We start from the raw sequence: 24,661 nt of genomic DNA on the forward strand, positions 1-24,661 counted from the left end.
TGAGCAAGGGTTAGTTTGGTCCATGAAAATCTTTCTGCTGATGCTGTTTCTATTCTGTATTTGGCATGTATAGACGGACTGCCATAATACACCGCATAACTAAGAAACGCAGTAAGTTCAACGAAGTAGACTGTTTAATAAATTAGACTTACGTTTCATTTTGCAGAATTGGACTTTCTGGTTGGGAATCAGGTATTACCACATTTTCAGTTGCTTCTAAGTTTTTTCTTCTGTCAGGATTGAACATAATTGCAAACTGTTCTTTTGAATATGGTAATTATAGTTTATTAATTTTCGCCCATTTATTCTGGAAATATAAAATAAATTAACAATCTCTTGAGAGTATTCCGAAATGAATTGTCAAGTTATTTTGTTTTGCATTCATTAGCAGTACTAGAAAAAGAGGACAATGGTAAACTTCAGTGATCCCTGCTTAGGTCGTTATTGCACGCATTTCTTATGTTTTCACAAAGATTGCATAATTTCTAATTACTGTATCTACTCGATTACGAATTTCATTAATCGATAAACTGAAACAAAACTGGTAATTGTTAAGCACAGCAACGCCATTTCGTAGTGCTTAAGCAACAACATGTTTAGCAAGACTTAATTCTAATCGTTTTATTACTTTAAAATTAAAATGTTCTCAGAGGACGTTGTCTTCGTTCTTTCATCAAAAACTTTGTACTTACTGGTGTCCGGTATGGAAAAAGTAGCAGAATTCATCGTGCGGGTAATTTCCTTATATACTGGTACATACTTTATTAAAATCAATATTTGTCAATAATGTTGCTGCAATACGTAAATTTATGTAAAAGTAGTACCGTATTTAAAATAGGCTTACTAAAATTACATTCTGGTACTGCCATTATGTGAAATAGTGAAATTCAACCTAAAAATTCTGTTGGGCGTAATAGGGCTAAACTTGCGCACGGAAAGTTCAGGTGATTTTTGGAAGTGAAAATAGTGAACAATAGTTGGAGTATGTAATAAACTACTTATGGTCCCTATACACAAGAAATGAGTAATGGAATAAACAGAATCAGGTAAAGTTGGGTTATGTTACTTTTGATTTTAATATTTTGTTGGTTCCTTCTCATATTACATCGTGGGAGCATTGTTGTGACGTCACGAGCTTTGGGAATTTCGACTTTAGGCCTACTATGTAAACACCAAAGACATTGTAGTTATATATCCATAAATATAGCCTTCAACTAGAGATTTCCAAGTTTCTCTTAACTCTACATATCGATACACGTGAACATGAATTCTATGGAAATATTTTAATCGTAAGCAACGATTTTAATACAGAGTTCATTGTGCATTTCAATGTTTCTCTTTTCTACCACCAGGGGTGCAACGCGCAAGAAACATTTCACACCTTTCTCTTTCTCACCGGCAGGGGCGCAAGAAGCGTCCACCAGAGTCAAAAGAGCGGACTTTTTAAATGTAGTTTGTCTTGGTACAATCCCTGATCACTACATTCAGGGGTACATGTCGATTTAAGTGTTTAATTAATCGTGTGACATATTAGCTAAATAATAGTAAATAAATACTCATTTTTACTCCATTATTTTGTATTGTATTTTTGGTTCTGGGAAAACAGCCTATTACTCGTCTAAAAAAGACGAGTCCCTCGACCAAAAATACAAATTCGCCTATTTGACCATCGTGGATCTTCTTGCGCTGACGGTGAATAAAATGACTCCTTTTGCGCTCCTGGAGATAGAAATAAGAACTAAGGAGCAAATGAACAAATGACTAACAAATATCAGAGTGCTGTATATTCAAACATTATAAAATATCAGGGATGAGTGTTTGCACGAGTCATAAAATTACTAAGTCGTTCACGAACATAAAAAATCTATAATCATCAAGTGAAATTCATTGTATTGTAAGTATTTGTGGTCCTACCACTGTCGCTATCAATTTGTAGACATGAAATTGCAGAAGTAAAAAATGAGGATTCTCAGCTTGTATTATGTACACTTTCAAGTTACAATTTCGTAACTAGCATTACATTTTTACGTCAAGCTTTAGCTTTGGTGAATGTTACTTATGTCCCGCCCACGGTGAAACGAGCGTTGAGCGACTTCCGCCAATTTTGGAATAGACACCGACGCACTTAAACTGCCAACATAGAAAACAAAAAAATCACACTTAATCGCTTTCACCTTAATCTCGACGGGATAATAAAAGCCTAATCTAACCTAAGTGCGTCGGTGTCTATTCCAAAATCGGCGGAAGTTGCTCAACGCTCGTTTAACCAATATATATTCGTTCAGTGGGCGGTGGATACTCTACATTGACCTCGATGATATAACAGTGAGCTGCTAACTGTGATGTACCCCGGTAACCATTGCATTACTATAAATCAGTTTATCTTTACAGGTTAAGAAATGGTTAAAGTTTTTTTTTTCTGTCTAAACTAGCGCTGAGTTAGTTCCCTTCATTCTCTCCTTACGCACCTTTAACTGTATTACTTCTCTTTCCTCAGCCATACCAACATAATTTAGGTTCACCGTTTTTTTTAATCCCAACATATACAAACTCAGTCCCTCTTTCACACAGAATATAACTTATAATCACAATTTTCTACACATGAACTCCATCGCTTATTCTCGTCTGCTGACATATGTACAGAGTCACCTCCTTTCAATTGGTCTTCATGCCAGAGCTGATTTCATCTTTGCTTTGATTTTGACTGTTATGAGCCCGAAACATAGGAAAAGGGTGGTTGAAAGACATCACTATGTAAGTTTTGATTCTGAAATGAAGCGATTTGCGAATTGTCATGCCCTTGTTGACAGGGCGCTGGAACATGCACAGAATGGAAGTTCCAACTGTAAGCTTTGTATGCTGTAGTTAGGAACTGCGCTATGAATGTGATTCATCAATCCTCAGAAGATGTCGAAATAATTCTCCGGAAAAGCTACACTGAAGAAGGCATAATTTTCTTTTGCTCTCACTGGCTTTGTGAGATGTAAGTTTATATAGTGATAAACACGTGGTTTTAGTTTGTGGCCACAAATACTTTCAACATAGAAACCGTAGGCCTATATTCTAATGCATTGCTGTAGCCTCCTCTCCCTTCCCACTTGTTTAATAAACACTCGAGGAGTCCAGGACGCAGAATTAGATTAATGGACAATTTCCCTAGTAATTCGCCCTAGAGCTTTCGTATGTCATGTTGGTAATTAGTAGAAGGGAAAAGGAGATGTGCCTCCTTTAGTGTAGTTCTTCTGGAGAATTACTAGTGTCAAATTGTGGTGTATAAATCTGTGGTTTGAAATACGGTAATTCTCCAGAAGGACTACACTAAACGAGATACATTCTTCCTTCTCCCTCCACTAATTACCAAAAACAATATCCGAGATGTCCAGAATGAATTACTAGGGAAATGGTCAATTTCCCTTGTATTGGATTCTGGACCTCTCGAGTGTTATATAGGTAACTAACAAGTATGGGGCGGCGGATTACAGCAGTGCATTAGAATATACAGGTAAGAATCAGGGTTTAAGCTATAAAATAAATAATTATGCAAATCTAGTCTTTCAGGTGAAGCTCCCTGTAAAGCAGATTTGAATAATTTCAAGGGAAAAATTGTTCCGGGGCCGGGTATCGATCCCGGGACCTCTGGTTGAACGTACCAGCCCCGGAACAATTTTTCCCTTGAAATTATTCAAATCTGCTTTACAGGGAGCTTCACCTGAAAGACTAGATTTGCATAATATATACGTTACTGTGTACGTTAACAGAAAACCACAATTCCAAGTCACACAGAGATTGTGTGCACTCGTTGTGGGTCTCTGGCGTTTCGTCAGCCCACGCGAGTTGTGTGGATATAAAGGGAAAAGTTGAGACGGTGTCGGGTGGAGTTCCCGGGTAGCTCAGTGGTAGAGCGCTGGTACGTTCAACCAGAGGTCCCGGGATCGATACCCGGCCCCGGAACAATTTTTCCCTTGAAATTATTCAAATAAATAATTGTCACAAAAATGCACAAATGAAAAATTATATTTGTGGAAATTACGAAATGCTTGTGCAGTATTATAAATAATTGTGTAGAAGGATAAAATTAATAAAGTTGTTGTTGTTTTCTAATGCCAGGAATTTAACAATAAAGTCATTTGACCTCTTGCACTCCAATATTTTTCAAAGATATTGTCATGGTCAGCAACTGAAGCACAGATTTTGAGGCATTCCGAATCCATTTCTTGATTTGAGTTGCACAATGGGCAGTTAGGGGACTGATATATTCCAATTCTATGCAGGTGTTTGGCCAAACAGTCATGACCTGTTGCCAATCTAAATGCAGCTACAGAGGATTTGCGTCGTAAATCGGGATTTAACTGTGGATTATGATGCAGAGAGTTCCATTTTTTCCCTTGAGATTGTGTTATAAAATTTTGTTTGTTGAAGTCTAAGTATGTAGATTTAATAAATTTTTCCACAGAGTGATATGTAGATTTAGTGACAGGTCTGTAAGTAGCAGTATGCGGAAACAAAAAGTTATGTAATATGTTTCTTGGAGTTTTATTACTTTCAATCCATCTTACCATACTCTAGATATACTTATGTAAGTAAATATTAGATGTAGGGTATGTTTAGAATCAATTACTGCTGAATTTACATCACATTAAAATACATTGTTTACGTTACTAGTAGGCCCTTCAAGTTTTATTTTTAGCAGAGTGCTAACTCTTTTTACTGAAAGGCGGTTTCTAATTCCAGTTTTTACAAGATTCATGCAACTAAATCCTCGCTCACAATTTACAGTATGCGATGGAATTATATAAATTAACTGAAGAAATTGTTCACTTAACTTACATGAATTGCACAAACTCTTTGAAATCAATTCCGGAACATGTTTTGCTCAATACCTTTTTGAACACTGCCCATGCCATTAGCATTCCATTTAAATTCATATTAGTTCAAACACATCTCTGATTTCATTTTCTCCATTACCATCTTCGTTTCTGATGTCCAATATGGTTGTCGCATATTTACATTCAAAGTCTGTTGCATTTTTAGAAGTCGAGTAGCAAAATGCGATTGTGGCTTAAACCTGGGTAAGAATCAAACGGTTTTTATATTGAAAGTATTTGTGGCTGCAGACTAAAACTACGTGTTTGTCAGTACTACGTCTTAGAAAAGCTAGTGAAGGAAAAAAGTGCCTTCAGAGAATCAGCTGAAATCAATTGTGAGAAGCTTCTGGCGATGGAATGCGAGGATACAAAATTCCTGTCTTACACAGACGTTTGGCAGGACATCCATGCTCTTCCTAATCTGGATGTTGCTACCAGTAGGCTACTGCTCCTTTTCTTGATTGTGTAGGCTACGTCTTTCATCCATAATTCTTGTATTATGGGTGTTTTATTTAGGTTTATCCACGTAGTAGCTTGCCTTAATTTCGTTATTATGAGACATTTTGTAGTAAAATGTAGTATGCAAGTTTTATTTTTTCTTACTCTATTCTTTTACAGTCAGTCTGTAACATTTCTGTATCTCAGTCTTAGAGGTGATAAAGCCAGAGATGTCAAACTTTCAAATAGGTTGTTAGTAATCCCACAGTGCTCTTGCCCCCCCCTCCCCGATTCTTCAAAGTCAGATATAAAGTGTATATAATTGTACACGTTACCTGTCACTTGTGCAGAAAGAAAATTCTTTGTATCATGTTTGGCATGTAGCAGAGTAACGCCTCTGCAAATTTATTCTTGAAGCATAGTTCTGATTTTCTGCATCTGAAGTGATTCCAGTGTTGATGTATATAACGTAGGTCTGAATTCTGATTTTTTCTCACACTCCTGCTTGAGAGTTGCTGTAAGGCACACTTACTACTGCAAGTGCAACTATACTTGATGTTCAATATTTTGATTTTCCACTTTCATTTCTGAAATCTACAATTTTAGCCCTATTTAAGTTATATCTATTCTACATCCATTCATAATATACTTAAGAAAAGTATCACATTGGTAAGCTACAAATTCTTCTTCAAGTCTGCCATGTTCACGCTCATTTTAACCAAATTTAGGAATCTTGTAATAAAATATTCAAGAGATGATTATGAAACTTTTTTTTTGTATGTGAAACATCTACAACGTCTGCATGCTTAAGAAATTCATTCACAATTGGGAAATCTTTTACATATTTTTTTTCTATTTTGAGAAGAAATACGTAAGGGACTTTCGAGCAGTCAGTGGACGCAAGCCATTAAGATGAACTGTAATACAATTCCTGTACGTACTCTCCCTGGTAGAACTCTTGACTCAATACGGTTTGTTCTCTCATCGCAGCTTCAATCCGTCAGAATGCTTCCTATGAGGTTTATGAGGAGGATGGTTGCGTCTCTTCTGATGGCTCTACTAGACGTGCTGATATCATCATAATTGATTGCTAGAAAGCTAAGGGTGTCATTCTTGATCCCACAATCCGTTCCGAGATGCATGAGCAACAGCCACAAGAGGTGTGTCAAGTCATCTATGAGCCTTGTTGTCAGCATCTCGGAGCACAATACCACATCACACATTGGACAGTTTCTGGGCTCATGTTCGGTGCCCGTGGCACGATCCCACGAGAAACTTTAAATCAACTTAAACAATATAAAATTTCTGATGCAACAATTGATGCCATAGGATCTCATGTGTTAAAATCATCCTTAGCTATAATTAGTAATCATTTGTACCCAACAAACTTTTTATTGTAAATGATTTCTTATATTTTCTTATCATTTATCTTAATGTTTTTTTTTTTTCTTTCCAAGTGTCACAAAATTGTTTTGTTTACTTATTATTCTTCATGAATTGATTAGTAGGCCGATCTATCGAACCCTTATTTAGGGCGGCTTTTGTTTATACAAATTATCCTTATTATATATTATGACGTGATAATTCTACTTTTCCGTAATAATTTTCCCTTTGTTCATAATGCTGTAATAGTTTTTGCCTCTGTGAAGCTTTGGAAGATTTAGGGAACACAATTGTGACCACAGTAGAGAAGGAATTATTATTATTATTATTATTATTATTATTATTATTATTATTATTATTAATGGTGGTAGTGTTGATGAAGATATCCTCCCCTTGCAGCACCACGTAGTTCTCCTTCAACTTCATCTTGATGTGCAGGGGCGAACCAGCTGGCCCATTGCCGGGGCGAACTTGCCATCATGGAAGATGGTGCGGCCCCGCAGGATGGTGTACACGACGCGTCCGTCCAGCTGCATGCCTAGGTACGGAGTTATCTGCAAGCAGGTACATGCATGAGTGCTAAGAGATGTGCTGAGTCAGGCTCCGCCAAGTCGAGTCAAGATCGCGAGAGGGCGTACAGGCCTGCTTACGGCTTCCACTGCGGGCAGTACTGTTGTATACTGCAGTCTATCAGTGGTGGAACCTATCGAGGTCGCTTGGGGGCACCGGTGCACTGCATTTTGCACCAGGAATATTTATGTGCTAAAAACATGAACCTTAGCAATGTAATGGATGTTGTTACGCAAACAATTAATTTCATAATGTCTAAAGGACTCAATCACAGGGAGTTCAGGGCACTGCTTGATGGTATTAACAGTGAGTATGGGGATTTACTCTATCATACCGAGGTTAGGTGGTTAAGTCGAGGAAAAATTCTGGAACGTTTTCTCGCACTTAGAAATGAAACTGCCTTATTTATGGATGTACATGGGAAACCTGTTAGACGCCTTGGACATGAAAGAATATATAAGAATAATGCAACAATTGTGCGAAGGTTTAGAAAGTAGATTTGAGGATATTAGAGAACTTGAACAACAATTTAAGATATTTGCAACACCTTTTTCAGTGAGTGTCCTGGATATTCCTGCTGAACTACAATTAGAAATACTTGATTTACGAAGCGATATTGAGCTAAATGATAAGTATCAAAACAGGAAAAGTATTAACCATTTCTATACTTGTTTTCCACGAGAAAGGTTTTCTAAACAGTACAATCTTGCTGCAAGAACATTGTAAATGTTCGGGACAACCTACGTATTCGAAACACTGTTTTGTTTAATGAAGTTCACAAAGTTACGTCACAGAAACAACTAAGTAATGAACACTTGAAAGCATGTTTGCGATTGGGTGGTACTAAAACGATAGCTCTGCGAATTGAAAAGCTGCTTATTAACAGAAAACTGCAAAAATCGCCGCGGATCTCTGATGTTTAAGAAAAGGTACTATTATTAGATAATTGTATTTGAATAACAACGTTTGTACTGTTGTTTTATTTTGTTAATTGAATTGTATAGCAATGAGAAGAAGACAAACAGTACCATATGTTAATCTGTATAAAAGTATATTTTGTTTTGTTCATAATTGTGCAAACATGCAAAAGTTTGTTTCGTATATCGTTAACTGTACCAAATTGTATAGAGTACTGTTTTTCAGTATAGTGCAATTAACAGTGAAAGCGTGCTTCAATTAAAAGCTGAAATTAATTTATATTCTTATCGAAAATTTGGTTCACACACAAGTTCTTAGCTCCGCCACTGTAGAAGCAGCTACCCTTGCCCGCAGCCGTACGTCAGGGCTTGAGGGTTTGTACGTACGCACCAGAGTGTAGTCACTTGACGCTCCCTGTGCTAAGTGATGTGGGAGATGACACATGCTGTCGCATTGTGTACCTTGTGCTTGTGCTGGATGTTGTCTGCCTCCACCCGGAACGTGGAGTCTGGGTCCCACACCACTAGGTCCGCGTCCAGGCCCTCCTTGAGCTGCCCCTTCACGCCCTTCAGGCCGCACAGACGAGCGGGGTTGTGGCTGAGGAAGCGGGACACATCGGCGATGGAGAAGCCTCGCTTGCGGGCCTCCGTCCAGAAGAGGGCGAGCCCTGCGAACAAACCTGTACTGTAGGGAACTCCAATTACACATCAGAAGGTGCTAGATAATGTTAAGAGTTATACTAATGCGAGCAGAAAGATCAGGGCAGAGTTGTACAGACTGGGCTCATCATCATGCTGTGGCTACAAATAGGAAGATCATTTCAGATTTAACATGAAATGTATTATTTGTTTAACAGTACATTAATTCGAAAATTACAGGATGCCCGTGTGTGATTTGGAGATACAATCCATTACAAGTAAGCACTTGAAGTTTCTGAAGTATTTCAAATTTAATTAAAACTTCGATGTCCTCCCACACCACACATTGCATTGTATTATTTTGTGACGAATGAAAGTTATAGCCTAGACATGGATTAACTTTACAAATACATATTAGGTATTATATATGGTGCACAGAGGGCAGGGCAATCTGGATAAACAAAAAAATCCGGATAATATGGAGGTGGTTTTTGATCGTATAATCTTAAAGGGATGAAGGTCGGACCCAGTGATGTCTTCACATGTACATAGTAAATACGTTTCTATTCATGATAAGTACAGAATGTAATTGACTTTGAAAAACTATGTTATTGTTCAGTCCTGTATACGTACACTACTGCATTAAAAAAAACTATTTGGATAACACAGAAGGCCAGATAATCCAAGCCCTGATAATCGGAACTGTATTTTATAGGCCTGTATAATTCCACTCAGGAAATATGTCTGTTACTTAGAATACCGTTACCTTAACAGTTCTCACTATATCTGGCAGAGGACTGTTGGAAAGTGTATTGCTGCTGCCAATATAGAATGAAGATCAGTGATGTGTCAGATTTGGTTTGTTCAGACTTTTGATATACCTTGCATATGTACTTTTTTTTTTTTACAGATAGCAAGTTTTCATAAGGTAGAGGATCAGTGACAGATTAGGTTTGGTTTGTTCAGGTTTTTGGTATGCCTTGCGTAAGTATACGCTTTTTGGTAGGTAGGTGGATTGATCGGTGGATGAATGGATGGCGAGTTTTCTTAAGTTCGAAGATCAGTGATATGTTAGGTTAGGTTTGGTTTGTTCAGGCTTTTAACATGCCTTGCATACAGTACACATTCTCCGGTACATTGATAGATTACTGTTGACTACAGCGAAGAGAGGAACATTTACTCTGGACCATAGCAAAGAAAGGAGTGCTTTCGTAAGCGTAATGCAATATCATGATGGCACCACTGGATTATTTCGTTATTGTATGTGCAAATGTTGGAGAAAATCATCGGTCAGGTAGGCCTATGTAAGAGAGGAAGGTATTGTGGGGGGGGGGGGCTAACAGCATTCTCAGTCACCACATCGTGTCTCTAGAGTAATGTGTTACAATTTTTAGGTTATTTTCAATTATTTCAGCACGTTTTTTCTCCCTGTATGGTGTGGGAGGAAATCGAAGTTTCACTGAAATTTCTTTCAGTTTCATGTGAAATGCTTCATTTTCTAACAATTTAAATAGCTCGTCCCATCTCCCTGTTAATAGTAGCTGATAAAATTTTCGTCTTTCCCGTTCAAATAGATTTGTTTTGCTTGCGTACCGAACTGAAGTGATGAGATGCCTCCCCATGCAGACAGGAAGTGTCCTCGCTTGAGGTCTGGTGTGCAGGGTGAATGGTCCGACACCACCATGTCCAGCTCCCCTGATGCTAGTGCGGCCCACAGCCGGTCCTGCAACACACGTCACATCTCCATTTGATCTTACGTCCCTTCTATCTTCTGATTTGTCGCAAGCTAGATTTGCTGTTCTTTGATCATACTGTGAATATGTTGGCAGCAGTTCTCTTATTATTAATTGATGAACTAGTGGACTTACTCGTGTTAAATATGTATTATTTGTCCGGCTTACAGCTGTTTCAGTGCTTCACGCACCATCATCAGAGCCTATTAGACCGTGGCGTCATCTCGAACTTCTCTGCCTGTTAGGAGGGTGTGTTTTATTGTTGGAAGGTGTTGAAGTGTGGAGTCGAATAGTGTGTGTGTACTGAAATTGATCTGTGTGTTGAGGATTTGATCAGGGTGTGTTTGTATATTTCATATTGTCGTAGTGTGTTGAGTTTTTGGTTCTTGGGTTGTGTGTGTAGGATTTCCATGTCCGTGTTTATGTTATTGTATGTATGGTTAGTATTGGTTATGTGATCAGCGTATGTAGATGTATTGTGTCCTCTGGTTATAGCTTTAATGTGTTCTTTGTAGCGTGTTTGGAATGATCTGCCTGTCTGTCCTATGTAGAACTTGTCGCAACTATTACATTTGAGTTTGTATGCACCTGTGTGGTCGTATTTATTTGTTTGTGTTTTTTGTGTGTTGAGATGTCTTTGTAGTGTTTTTTCTGTTCTGTATGTTATGTTGTATTTCTGTTTTCTGAATGAAGATGCGATCTTATGTGTGCTTTTGTTTTCATATGTTAGTGTGATGTATTTCTTGTGTTCTTGTGTTTGTGTTGTGTTTTGTGTATTTTTGTGTTTGTTAAGTTTTTGTTTTGTCTTCCTTATGATGTTGTCTATTATGTTTGGGTTGTAGCCGTTTTCTTGTGCTATGTATTTGATTGTGTTCACTTCTTCATTGTAGTGTTGTTGGCTCATGGGTATGTTCAGTAATCTGTGTACCATTGTCCTGAATGCAGCATGTTTGTGTTGTGTGGGGTGGTTAGATGTGTTGTGTATGTGTGTGGTGGTGGTGGTTGGTTTTCTGTATATATTGAAGGTGTGTTTGTTGTCGATAAGATCGCATCTTCATTCAGAAAACAGAAATACAACATAACATACAGAACAGAAAACACACTACAAAGACATCTCAACACACAAAAAACACAAACAAATAAATACAACCACACAGGTGTATACAAACTCAAATGTAATAGTTGCGACAAGTTCTACATAGGACAGACAGGCAGATCATTCCAAACACGCTACAAAGAACACATTAAAGCAATAACCAGAGGACACAATACATCTACATACGCCGATCACATAACCAATGCCAACCATACATACAATAACATAAATACGGACATGGAAATCCTACACACACAAAACCCAAGAACCAAAAACTCAACACACTAGAACAATATGAAATATACAAACACACTAAAACACACCCCGATCAAATCCTCAACATACAGATCAATTTCAGTACACACACACTATTCGACTCCACACTTCAACACCTTCCAACAATAAAACACACCCTCCTAACAGGCAGAGAAGTTCGAAATGACGCCGCGATCTAGTAGGCTCTGATGATGGTGCGTGAAGCACTGAAACAGCTGTAAGCCAGACAAATATTACATATTTAACACGAGTAAGTCCACTAGTCCATCAATTAATTATATTCAAGTGTTAAAAGTGGTGTACGCAAGATTCAAAATGGAGCTCTCTTATCTGTCAATATTGCTCTTTGAGTTCTGATGTCATTTCGTTTCCTATCTCCTTTCTTAGGGTTGTAAATAAGGGACAGTTGCAACATTTAACTCGAGAATAAGAGAGAGAGACAGAAATCTGTGAGCGCCATCTCAGAGCATACTTGCATATTAAAGCACAGTATAAGGGGAAAGATTGTTTAGTCTTACACCATTGAAGCTGTTATTTTACTAACCATTGGTTTATTTGCATTAAAACTTTGTAATGATACAGAGTCGGAAGGAGTAGTTGCAATTATAAAAATTAGTGTGATAAATGATGTTCTCTTTTTCTAAATGCAACACGCCCTCTTTGTTTAATGTGGAAGAGAATCACTCATTTTGGTTCAGAACACTTTTCGCGTCTTCACATACAATCCAACTACAAATATTGTACCGATAAACGTGCACAGCTTTTGCTTGAGGCTGTAATTACTTTTAACTGAAACAGAAGCAGTTAAAATTTTAAGTTGATTTCCTTTGTTGTCACGTTTCCAAAGACAGTAATATTGATAAAAAAAAAAGTAACTGTTTATCATAATTCTAGAACAGAAATATCCGTGGAAACAGTACAGAAAAAGAATAAAAGAAAAAAAATAATATTAAATGTTCGCCATCTATGACAAAATGTCCATAAATACGGAATTTTTAGGTGTTCTCTATGGCATTCATTCGGGACAAATTTTTCTGGCCTTAAGTAGTGGACACTCTGTACAATACAGGACACCTGGCAGCACTATTCTTTCTGCATTTTGTTTATTTCATAATCATAATCAGTTTATTGTCAAGAACTTCAGCCGTCTGAAGTTATAAGACAAGAATTAAGCAACTAAATGCGTGATTTTATTTTCTGTATCTTCATTTTTCATGCAGATCACATGGCATTGTAAGAAGCCAAAATCTAGGACAAGCTCAGTTTGGACAATAAGTGCTTTACTTTTCATTCATATTATGTTATATAAGTGATTGATTATCTTGCATTTTTTAGAGGAAATATACGAAATACTATATATTTATTATTTTATTGTTTTCACTGGATAAGCTGATTTTCGTGGCATGGCCTTCACCTCTATGCATGTAGTCTCACCCTGTTTTGGAGTCCTCTCACTGGGGGGCAGCACTTGTACTGCATCGCACTGTCTGGAATCGCCTCCGCATTGAGTGTGAGATAATGGTAGCACGTCTCGGCAGTAAGGTTGGCCCCACTGCTTTTGGCAGCTCTGACGAGGGGCAGGGTCTCTGCTGCAGACAGGTGCACGATGTGGCAACGTACACTGCAACACACGAGGACCAATGAGTGTCGCCCAGTCAGTGAATGGTTCGCCCCACTCAGGGTCAGACAAGGACTTGCCTGTACTTGGAGCACGTCTGCGTGATGAACTGGATGGCAGCGACCTCCATGTCGGGGGGCCGGGATCGCAGGAAGGTCTGGTACTCGTTAGGATTGTCTGCAACACAACTGATCGTTAGTTACAAGTGAACAGCTCGGGCTCCACGAAGTCGTTGGAACTTGTAGAACTGGAATGACAGTGAATGGGAGGCACGGATGTCTCTCTGGGTGGGATGTTCAATGTAAGACATAACCAGATTTCTTGGCTTAAAAATCGATAATATGTTAAATTAGAAAAATCATATTAAAGAAATTACCCTCCAACTAAATTCAGCATGTTTTGCTATTAGATCTATGCAAGAGATAGTAAATATCAATACCTTAAAAACAATACACTTTGCATACTTCCACTTGGTAATGAGTTTTGGAATAATATTCTGGGGAAATTCCACAGATAGTAACAGTATATTCCTACTACAAAAAAGAGTAATTAGAATAATAGTAGGTGCAAAATCTAGGGAATCATGAAGGACCATTTTTAAAAAACTACAAATAATACCCATGGCCTGTCGGTATATTTTTTCATTAATAATCTTCCTCGTATGTAATCGTGAAAACTTTGTAACTAATTCAACAATTCATAGCATTAATACTCGTCAAAAACTTACTTTCATACTCCATCGGCAAGTCTATCGTGCTATCAAAAGGAGTGCGTTATATAGCAGTAAACATTTTTAATAGTTTCCGTATGGATATAAAAAATCAAATTCAAAACATAAGATTATTTAGGGCGAAATTAAAGAAGTACCAAATTTCTCACGCCTTCTATTCTGTAGGTGAATTTATGACATTCAACAACACTTCATGAATATTTGTGTGTTGTATTAAGTATCGATACTAACCCCTTGTATATTATAAAACTCTTCTGTATATATTTCAACTAAACTGTGACTATAACAAAGACTTTGTAGTACTATTAAGATTTTTGCTCAAATGTTCCATATTCTAGCTGTGAACCGCTGTACGAATACCATGGAATGTAAATAAATACAACACAATACAATAAAAAAGAAGAAATGACTCGCATTGTATGGATTAACAGTAAACATTCGGTTGCTATAACAACTGTCGTTTGCTTATACACCCGCTCCAAGTTGCGATGCATATGCCTCGACATTATGAATTTTCTCTCTTCACTCAACTTCACTCGCAAATTTTTCAAATTTAAGTTCTCGACTGCAGATTGTTGCTCAATTGAGTTTGTAGCCTGGTTCGTTACGAATTGTTTGACACCATTGCGAACGTTCTATCACTTAGTATTCTCGAGTTACACAGCCTTGGCTGTCACGCGACCCGCCAATTCGTGCATAAAATTTCCCCCGCCCTCGTATCACTATATGACGTCACCTGCTCCAACTGAAGGATACGGTGGTCTTTCGTCTGTCGATCACCTTGCAATATGTTGTGGTTTAGAAATTACAGAAAATATGTCCATCGATGTTCTGGGATGGCACCCAGTACTGGACCGAACTTTTAGATGTATTAACTTTAAAATATCAACATATTGACGTACAGTCTTAGAAAACAGTTTTGTCGCACAGATACTGTACTTTATGAGTCCTAGAAAGGAGGCAGTGCGCATGATCAGACATACAACGAAACAAAACTAATTTTATTACCTCACCTAGTCCTTATCTTGTGAACCAGGTCGCTCGTCTTCTGATCATGCGCACTGCCTCCTTTCTAGGACTTACAAAGTACAGTATCTGTGCAACAAAACTTTTTTCTAAGACTGTACACTAAGGCTAAAGAGGAGCAGGGTTCTTGCTTCACGTGGGTAGGATAGTTGTGCCATCACATCATGGTTGTTGCTTTGTGGCTCGAAGAAGCTCACTGTATACTGCTGCAGAGCTGTAGTTTCTGTTGTCAGCTCAATAGTGTGGACAGTAACGTGTAAACAGTATGCGTTTCCCTCAGAGTAACTTGAGTGAACGAAAAGTAACATTAAAATATTAAATACGTTTATTATTATTATTATTATTATTATTATTATTATTATTATTATTATTATTATTATTATTATTATTATCAAAACTAAATGCTGCATTGATAAATATAAGAAAGAGTATCTGATATAAAAATTCAATTCTAAGTTGTCTTACTTATGAATGTTCTGTATTTTCTTTTCAAGCTGTAAAATATGCAGCTGGAAGTTAAAAGCAACATTATTACACTAGACTCTCGTTAATTCGACCTCTCAATTATCCGGCCTTCTTCCTTTATACTTCCCATCACTTTTACTGTAATAGATTTGTGGGAAATCTGCACAGGCTCCACGTGTGATACTGTATTCTTCTTCTTCTTCTTATTTGGTATTACAGCCCAGGTGGGCCTTAACCTCCTCTATGGCTCTCTTCCATCCTTCTCTATCCATCGCCAACTCCCTCCAATTCCTTATTCCTAATCTATTCACATCCACTCGTACACAGTTCCACCATCTTGTTCTCGGTCTTCCTCTTAATCTGGTTCCATCTGGGCTGTTATTGAAGACAATCTTCACTTTCCTTGTTGTTTCCAACCTTGTGACGTGTCCCAACCATCTCAGTCTTTGACATCTTATGTGCGCCTCCAAATCCGATTCCTTGTACAGTTCGTATATCTCATTATTATATCTGGCTCTCCATCCATCCACTGTTTCAATTGCTCCGAATATCCTTCTTAAGATTTTCCTCTCAAATACTGCTAGTTGTTTGCATGTATTTTTATTCAGAACCCATGTTGTGATACTGTATTACTTATGTATATACTTTACGTAAACATGCACCGCCCTCGTGTGAAGCTTTCTAGTTTCGATTTACAAATACAACGGGAGTGGATGTTGCAGCTTATAACATTAAATTTATTTATTTCTTCCTGTAACCACTACAGGTTGCCATTGACAAAGAGTACCATGATATAATAAATAGAGTAAGCCTTGAGGCTTAGTGACACATTGTTGTTAGAGTGAAAAATAACAATTTGAATTATATTGAAACACATGATGTTAAACGAAGTAACGTCAAGGAGATGCGAATTAGTCATGGTCCATATGTATGATGCCTGAAAATAGATATTGATCCTTTGAGTGTTGCAATTGTTAGATCTCTTAAAATATCTTTATGCAGGCCAAAAGATTTACAGAAGTTGACTTGAAACCATGGAAAGGTCCCACGGGCTCCTATCATTAGTCCCGTAATGACGATGGATTCCAGATGGTATTTGCCCTTATAAAAACTGGTGGAGGGTTCATATATTCCTTTTTTCCTCGTCTACTTCTGGCTGATGTTCATGCGATTCGAATCTCACAGTAGGGCCTATGATGTAACCTTCAAGAGAGGGAGGTTTAAATGCAATTATGTCGATTCTTCGATTACTGCCCTCACTGGATATGCCGTGTACTTCTTCATATACTGAATAACCTTTGTTCCTTAAGGCAGTTGCTATTATAGATCTTACTGTATGATGCCGCGTATTTCGTAGAAATTCACCGTGTGGACAGGCCCCCAGGACATGGGCAAGGGTTTCAACCTCTCTGTCGCAACGTCGACAGAGGTTACTGCCCGAAGACCTGCCAGGTACACTACGCACAGCTGACACGTTCGCATTCATCTTGATTGCTTCCCTCCACTCACTACAGGAAAGACCCTTGTGATTCCGGATCCACTTATTGGCCGGGTATATTGTTGGTATAAGAGCATGCCTTTGCCTTTATGTTTTTTCTGGCTCCAGTTCTCAAACACTTTTTCTCTTAATACTTGCCGTACCTTTCGCATATCTACAGTGCCATATTTGTCCAAAATATTTGCTGATTCGGTGATGTTGAGTGCTGTGAGACTGAATGTAATTTCTTGGGATAATTTTAAGCGTTATCAGTAATCCGGCACTCTCGCTAATCGGGCACCCTTCTTTGCACGTAATGTCTGGATTAGCAAGAGACTACTATATTTCATGTAAAACGTGTCTCCACTGTACGTTTGTATGGGGATGAAAGAGAAAGCTGTGGAGGATTAAAGATGACTAGAGGAATATTCACTACCACGTGTAACGCCTTATTTAATAAACTGCTGTTATCCAATTCATAATGCGATTTAGACATTCCATCATATGAATGTTAATAGTGCAAGGAAATTGCCATTTTGTTTATTCGTTAACTTTGTATTCAGGAATTAATATAATGTGTTTTACAATTTTTTTTTTTCTTTCTATATTTTACTATTCATATTTGAATGTGAACACGTGTAATGTGATAATACTATTATTTTCAATGCTATCTGTATGTAAGTCAGGTGCTACGTCCTGCTGCATCCTATATTCACCTGAAGACTGCGTTCCTGTATGTATTGTGATTAACTATTTGGATAAGATTATTTAAAGAATTTATTAAGTTATATTATACATTACATCTGGCTGAGGTAATGACTGATATGTACATCTATTATCAGGCAGTACATCTCACTTGATGATATGTGTCAGAGGAAGAACAATTGTTAGTATACATCTGAAGTCTGACTAGTGTAATATGTAGCTAGTCGGCGATGTATGCAATGGAGGGGGAAAAGAACTGGCCACCCTATTTCATTATCTCCTGGCTTAGTTACCAGTATCTCATAAGTAATGAGTTATCGGTGTCACTTACGAGGTTCGAAAGTGTTTCTGTACAGTTGACTAAACAACAACATTATACATAAAGCAAAGGAATTTATTGTGCCGTCATTCATTATTTGGAGAAAGAAAGGTTAATGAATCTTTTGACATACTAGAGTTATTGATGAAAGAGGGCTATGCCATTTTTCGGGATGGGCTCAGAGTTCATTGCCTCGAGTTTGAACTATGAGTAAAAATATCGTTGAGACTGAAGGCAGGCTTCGTGGACTTGCTGCTTCAAAGGCAGTCCACAGGCCGCCCCTGCACTTCTCTAGTGGAGACTTCTTCTTGAAGCGCTCCAGCCTATTTCACTCATTGTACGCAATTCAGGAACAAGTAGATGCATATGTTGGCTGATTTAATTCTCTTCAAAGCCTTTGCTTGTGCTGTCATAGTATCCCTGTCAAGGGATACTGCTTGTTTTAGGGTCTTTTTTGCCCTCTTCAGGCCAGGGTGTGCGTATTTTATAGAGGTTTTGATCAACTTGTGCGGCAAGCAGTGGCGGATGGTGGGTTTGAAAGTTGAGGAGGCCAAGACGTGACTGATGAGAGTTTGCATTACTTGTATTAAAAATATAAGGCCTGTGACGTACCTTATTACCAAGCGCAGAATTTATAGGTTTTAAGAAACTAAAATTAGGTTTCCCAATCTATAGGCTATTTCAGGATTTTTTTGGGATTTTAAATCTTATGTTTATGAATTTATATGATTTTACTTGGAAAATAAATAAAAATAAACAACACAGACTATTGCTAATATATTACAATACTCTTAGAGTTACGTTCAAATATCCGTTATTATAGACCTAACATTATAGATATACAAAGCAGCCTGCTGATTCACGTGGTGATGAATGAATGTTTTATGGAACTATTTACCAATATTAATACATATTAATAGTCTATTATGTTTACAACACTGTAAACATAATAGACCATTCATTTAAGTAGAGCTCCTGATATGAATTAGGTATATTTAGCGGTACAGCAGTACAGTTGTCAGCAGTGGGTAGGACGTCTCCAAATTCGGCTCCTCTCGCGCGTAAGTTTAAACACTCCGCTAACCAGCTATCTTATTGGTTGAACTGCTGTTGTCATGGTTACCTGGGAGCAGATTGATGTAGCAGTCTCCTTTCTCCCGCTCTCGTAAAAACACTGCAGGCTGTTAAATGTCGACTGTACGAATTATTTGTTCTATCTACAATTTAGCGAGCAGAAATCAGCAACTGGTTGTGGTCGACTTGACGTAACTTACATCTTAGTCGTATTGAAGAGTAAAATTAATATAAAAGGAAAAATGTTCGTCATTTGCCGTAACTTGTGTGTGATCTTGATTCAGCTGGAATTAATACTGTTATATTGTGTTCTGGTAAAATATTAGGGGAGGCACGGCCTCCCTTGCCTCCCCTGAAAATCCGCCGCTAGCGGCAAGAAAGAAGGGATTGTTGCTTATGATGCAGGCGCATCTGGCATTAATTAGGCTTTAGTGTGTTAGGAGACAGTGGTGTTTCTCATCGCCCCATTGCGTTGGCCGTGATAGTACTTGGAACCCCAGTAAATATTGAATCATAGTGCTTACTACGCACCTGTCTCTGTGACGAGGTCCTTGTCCAGCTCACATTCTGCGTGGAACTGAAACAGAGAGACTGGGTGAGTTAACGTTATGCGTGTGTGTACGGCACACGTTGTACAGGTGTGTGTGAGACTCACCGCCAGGACAGAGCCCGTGCCCTCCAGTTCCTGCAGGGCGGCCTCCACGTCGCGCTTCGTCACCTCAGGGAACTCGTCCACTCCACTCGGACACAGGAAGCACTTGAAACCCACAACGCCCGCCTGCACCATGGCCTTCAGCTCGCCCTGCACACAGTTCGATATCTGTCTGTACTGCCTTGTTTAACTCTGTGATCTACTTCACAATGAAGTTGGGTTTTGAATACAAATACAAGCCTACCTTTTACATCCATCAAAAAACTAATTAAAAATAAATATAAAATCAAGCAAAACCAAGCACTATGTACCAAAGCCAAAGATAAAAAATGGAGCATTTTAATAAAAAAAAAAAAACAGAAATTATTCCAGAAATCCCACGTAAATCTGCAGTAGCAAAATTCAGACTGCTTACAGAACACGATTATTTGGCCAAACACTTGAATAAAATAGGAATTTACACAAATCCAAATTGTCCTCTATGCAACAAAGAAGAAGAAATTACTGAAGATCATCTACAAACCTGTGAAGTTCTACCTGATGGATCCACCACAGAGAAATATTGGAGAGCAAGAGCGCTAATGGCTTCGTTGCCAAAGCCGGGCATTAGATAACAACAAGAACATATTACATTTATAATTGTTAAATTGGGTTGTCTGCAGCATTTTTTTTCTCTTGTGGAACCGGAAGGCTTGAGGGAATTAATAGTTTCTCATAAATTCAGAAATATATTATTGATTATTTTATTCAAAGCTAAAATGATAAATAATTTGAGTACTGGTACATTATTTTTTGCTGATCGGGTAATATTTCGGAAGACAAAAGTCGGATCTATAAATCCTTGTCCATCTACTCAAAGGAAACAAATGTTACAACTTGAGACTGGATCAATAAAATCAAAATAATGGTACACAGAGGTAAATGATTTATGGAGGAAACTGATACCAGACACATAACATACATTTTCTCACACAGTGCAACCTGAGCCTTATTATGCTTACCACTCCTATTCTGTGAATGATTGGGCAACCGAACGGCCGTGCTCTTGTACAAGTAGAGCACGCCGCACTGTGAACTTAACCCAGACTATTGTATGGATGATGATGATTAAACTGCGGGAGTGCGGGCCCTTTACCGTCAAGTTAAGTATGACTGGAGCGTTCCGTGGCGAGTGTACTGAACTCTCAAGTAAGCAACTCACTGTGCGTGCTTCAGACTACAGTCTTGAGTATATGAATTGCATACATACAATAATCATACATTTCGTACTTATGTAATTGATACGATGTCGACGGAATCTTTTTCTTTACAATAAGGAATTACAATGTACAACTACTGTATGTACATACGTAGATTGCCAAAGGAGAAACTTCTGGGTTTATATGTTAGAATATGTTTGTACTGCGAAAATCTTCTTCGGATGAGGTTAATGGAGAGTATGTGAAAAGGTTTACATTGTCATTTAAATTTTTGTCCTGTTTTTTCACCAAACTATTCAACACTGCATAGCCATTATTCTTTTTATTACATTACGTAATTTGTCATTTATCTTATCAGGATACAGTCCTTGGTGTACCTTGTTAAAATTGTTTCCGATACTTTCTTAATTAATTTAATATTTTGGCAATCGTATTCTGGTACGAAATTGGTAAATATTCTTTACGTATTGTTCTTCTCCTGGAATATGTTGATTTGTGTATTTTTTCAGAAATGATCTAAAGTGTGGGTTGTCCAAAATTCTAAATGGAATGTTTGTGTGTACCAACATGTCACATAAGTCTATATTGAATTGTGACCGACTATTTGAACTCGATTGGTTCTTGTTTCAATTGCGTTCAACATTTTCCTTGTGTGCTTTACTATTACAGTGTCTTTCAAAATAGTACTTCTTAGTTCGTAATAATCTGAAATTATACACGACACACACAACATTTTTCTCCTTAGGATTATCACTTCCGAATTCTTCCACCAAATTATTTAGTATTGCATTTCGTGAGCGAGTTGTTTTAGGCATTGTAATATCGTTGGCTGAGAACCAGACTGTTCTAAGTCCAACTTTTTATAAGAAAGAAATCTGTGTTTCATTGTATTCCAGTTCTTGTCTGCATATATGAATCGAACAAAATTGTAAATATTCCTCTCCATAAGGTTGCTATGAAGCTATTCCAAATTGTTTCATGAAACTTTAAATGTCAGGAGCTTAAAATAGCTCTTCTGAAAAAAAAATAGTAAAATGGACTTGGAACAGTCTGGTTCTGGGCTATCAATATGCGTCATTTCACACACGCAATTCTTCAGTATGACAGCTAAACACACACTGAATGTTTCGGATTCGATGCACGAAACAGTACGACCAAAGGCGAGAGAGACTTACGTCATACTCAATACTCGTCTGCATAGTCAAATGTAATCGCGGTGTAGTGATGATGATGATGATGATGATGGCAAAACGAGTTCAAGGTCCACGCCGAAAGTTGCCCAGTAATCCTGCTTCACTTTGTTAAGGGAAACCCCCAGAAAAAATCCCAACCAGGATTCGAACACAGGCCCGCTCGTTTCACGGCCAGACACGCAGACCGTTACCCCACAACGGTGGACGTGCAGCATTTAACTGTACTTCTTTAGAATCCTGCTAATCTCGCAGAGTCTAGTTTCATTTCTGAGGCTGAAGTTGTTTTTACTACTTAGGAGGGTCCGAAAACTTTGATAGGGTTGATTGTTGTAAGTCCGTAAGCTCATTCCTGTAAGTATCGTGATTCACTGTTTGGCGCCATCTATCGAATCAGCTGCTCATAACCCAGTTCCGAAGGAATCCACTACGAAATCCGTCTGCCCCCATGGGACTTCTGCAGCTTCCTCAGATCGATGTCATCTGTATGCAAGTCACGGTACTACAGCTTGCTGCATCCTCGGTCGACCTGAGACTATTGAGAGACGATACGTGAAGTTGGAATGGATTAATTAATGATCCAACAAGTTACAAATTCATGTTTATCGTTTCAGTCCTCGAAACTAATAATTGTTAAGAAAATCATGCGACAAGAAATACATGAGAGTGTAAATAAGCAGTGAAATATTTTACTAAACAGTACAAATTGAATTCCAGGATGTCCACGAATGAAAGCTGTCGCACTTTTTCTGATTATATACGGGACATGATTGTCTAGCTGCCAACTATACAAAATAAATATGTTTTCTACTCCTAATTGTTTACATTGTAAAGAAGATAATACTGTAATGGATATGACACACCTCAAGAACTGTAAAAATTTAACAGCACAGATCTGTCATTACGATACTGGGCAGCAAGAAGGCAAGTGAAAGACCTCCAACATGCCGAGCATTAGCAACGAACCAGGGGCGTACGCAAAGGGGACGATGATGATGAGGCACAGAGAAATGTTCCTGGTTTGCCAGTAAAAGCATCTGCATCGACATTAAGGAACTGATCGTTATTGAGCTCACGTGGTTGCCAGGCACGACGCCGCCCCAGAAGGCCACGTCCACGTGCGCCTTGCCCTTGGCTGAAATCATCTTGGTGTCCAGGTTCTTCTTGGTGGTGGTGGGAGGGATGGAGTTGAGCGGCATGTCGACGATGGTGGTGACGCCACCTGCAGCGGCGGCCCGTGTGGCCGACCAGTAGCCTTCCCACTCGGTGCGGCCTGGCTCGTTGACGTGCACGTGCGAGTCCACCAGCCCGGGCATGATCACCAGCCTGCCCAAGTCCAGCACCTGAAGCGAGAATAGCAATATATTGTTACTATCTGTGGAAAATGTTATGTTTTATTTAACGACGCTCACTATCTGTGGAATTTCCCCAGAATATTATTCCAAAACTCATTACCGAGTGGAAGTATGCAAAGTATATTGTTTTTAAGGTATTGATATTTACTATCTTTTGCATAGATCTAATAGCAAAACAAGCTGAATTTAGTTCGGGGGTAATTTCTTTAATATGCATTGATTAAAGTTCTCGTTAACACTTTGTTAAAAACATAAAATTTACTAGTCATACGTTAAAAGTGTTAAAATTGTTAAAAAAAAAAAAAAGGTATATACCTTCGACAGACGGCCCGTTTCGACTCTATGTGTCGTCGTCCTCAGTGTCTCTTGAACCACTGGTGATCTTGACTCTGCGATGTGCAGTTGTCGATGGTAGGGGTGGGGGTGTGTTCCTCCTATGGTGGGGGCTGGCTGTTTGTATGTTATGATGTATTATGACGTCAAACAATGTGTGCGTATCGAACTGCAGTTGTGTGTTAAGTATATATTGTGGGTATGCTATTGTATTCTTATATATTTCGTACTGTTCTAGGATGTTTAACTGTGAACTTTTTGGTGTGATGTGTAAAATTTCCATATCTGTTTCTATATTATTGTGGTCATGGTTATTGTTGATAATGTGGTCTGCATAATTTGATGTGATGTAGGGTTTGGTTATAGCTTTAATATGTTCATTATTATCTTGTGTGAAAGGATCTTCCTGTCTGTCTTATGTGGGCAACTATTGCATTTTAATTTGTAAACTCCAGTTGAATTATATTTATTTGTCTGTCGAAGGTGTATACCTTTGTTTAACAATTTTAACACTTTTAACGTATGACTAGTAAATTTTATGTCTTTAATATGATTTTTCCAATTTAACACATTATCGATTTTTAAACCAAGAAATTTGGTT

At 38.2% G+C, this 24,661-nt stretch overlaps 1 protein-coding gene across 2 annotated transcripts in view; it reads right to left on the bottom strand.

Moving 5' to 3' along the window:
• Positions 1 to 4,517: 4,517 nt before the first annotated feature.
• Positions 4,518 to 24,661, bottom strand: part of LOC138700884 (allantoinase) — a 42,545-nt gene continuing 22,401 nt past the window's right edge. For both annotated transcript variants that reach the window (XM_069827276.1, XM_069827277.1), the window contains exons 3-10: positions 23,449 to 23,715; positions 19,987 to 20,133; positions 19,863 to 19,908; positions 13,616 to 13,712; positions 13,352 to 13,538; positions 10,406 to 10,535; positions 8,636 to 8,841; positions 4,518 to 7,240 (exon numbers count right to left, since the gene is read on the bottom strand). In XM_069827276.1, the coding sequence (XP_069683377.1) occupies positions 7,109 to 7,240; positions 8,636 to 8,841; positions 10,406 to 10,535; positions 13,352 to 13,538; positions 13,616 to 13,712; positions 19,863 to 19,908; positions 19,987 to 20,133; positions 23,449 to 23,715 (1,212 nt within the window). In that variant the 3' untranslated portion in view covers positions 4,518 to 7,108. The remainder of the gene's footprint in view (positions 7,241 to 8,635; positions 8,842 to 10,405; positions 10,536 to 13,351; positions 13,539 to 13,615; positions 13,713 to 19,862; positions 19,909 to 19,986; positions 20,134 to 23,448; positions 23,716 to 24,661) is intronic.

The sequence above is a fragment of the Periplaneta americana genome, chromosome 6 (assembly GCF_040183065.1).
Source record: "Periplaneta americana isolate PAMFEO1 chromosome 6, P.americana_PAMFEO1_priV1, whole genome shotgun sequence".
NCBI classification, from domain to species: domain Eukaryota; kingdom Metazoa; phylum Arthropoda; class Insecta; order Blattodea; family Blattidae; genus Periplaneta; species Periplaneta americana.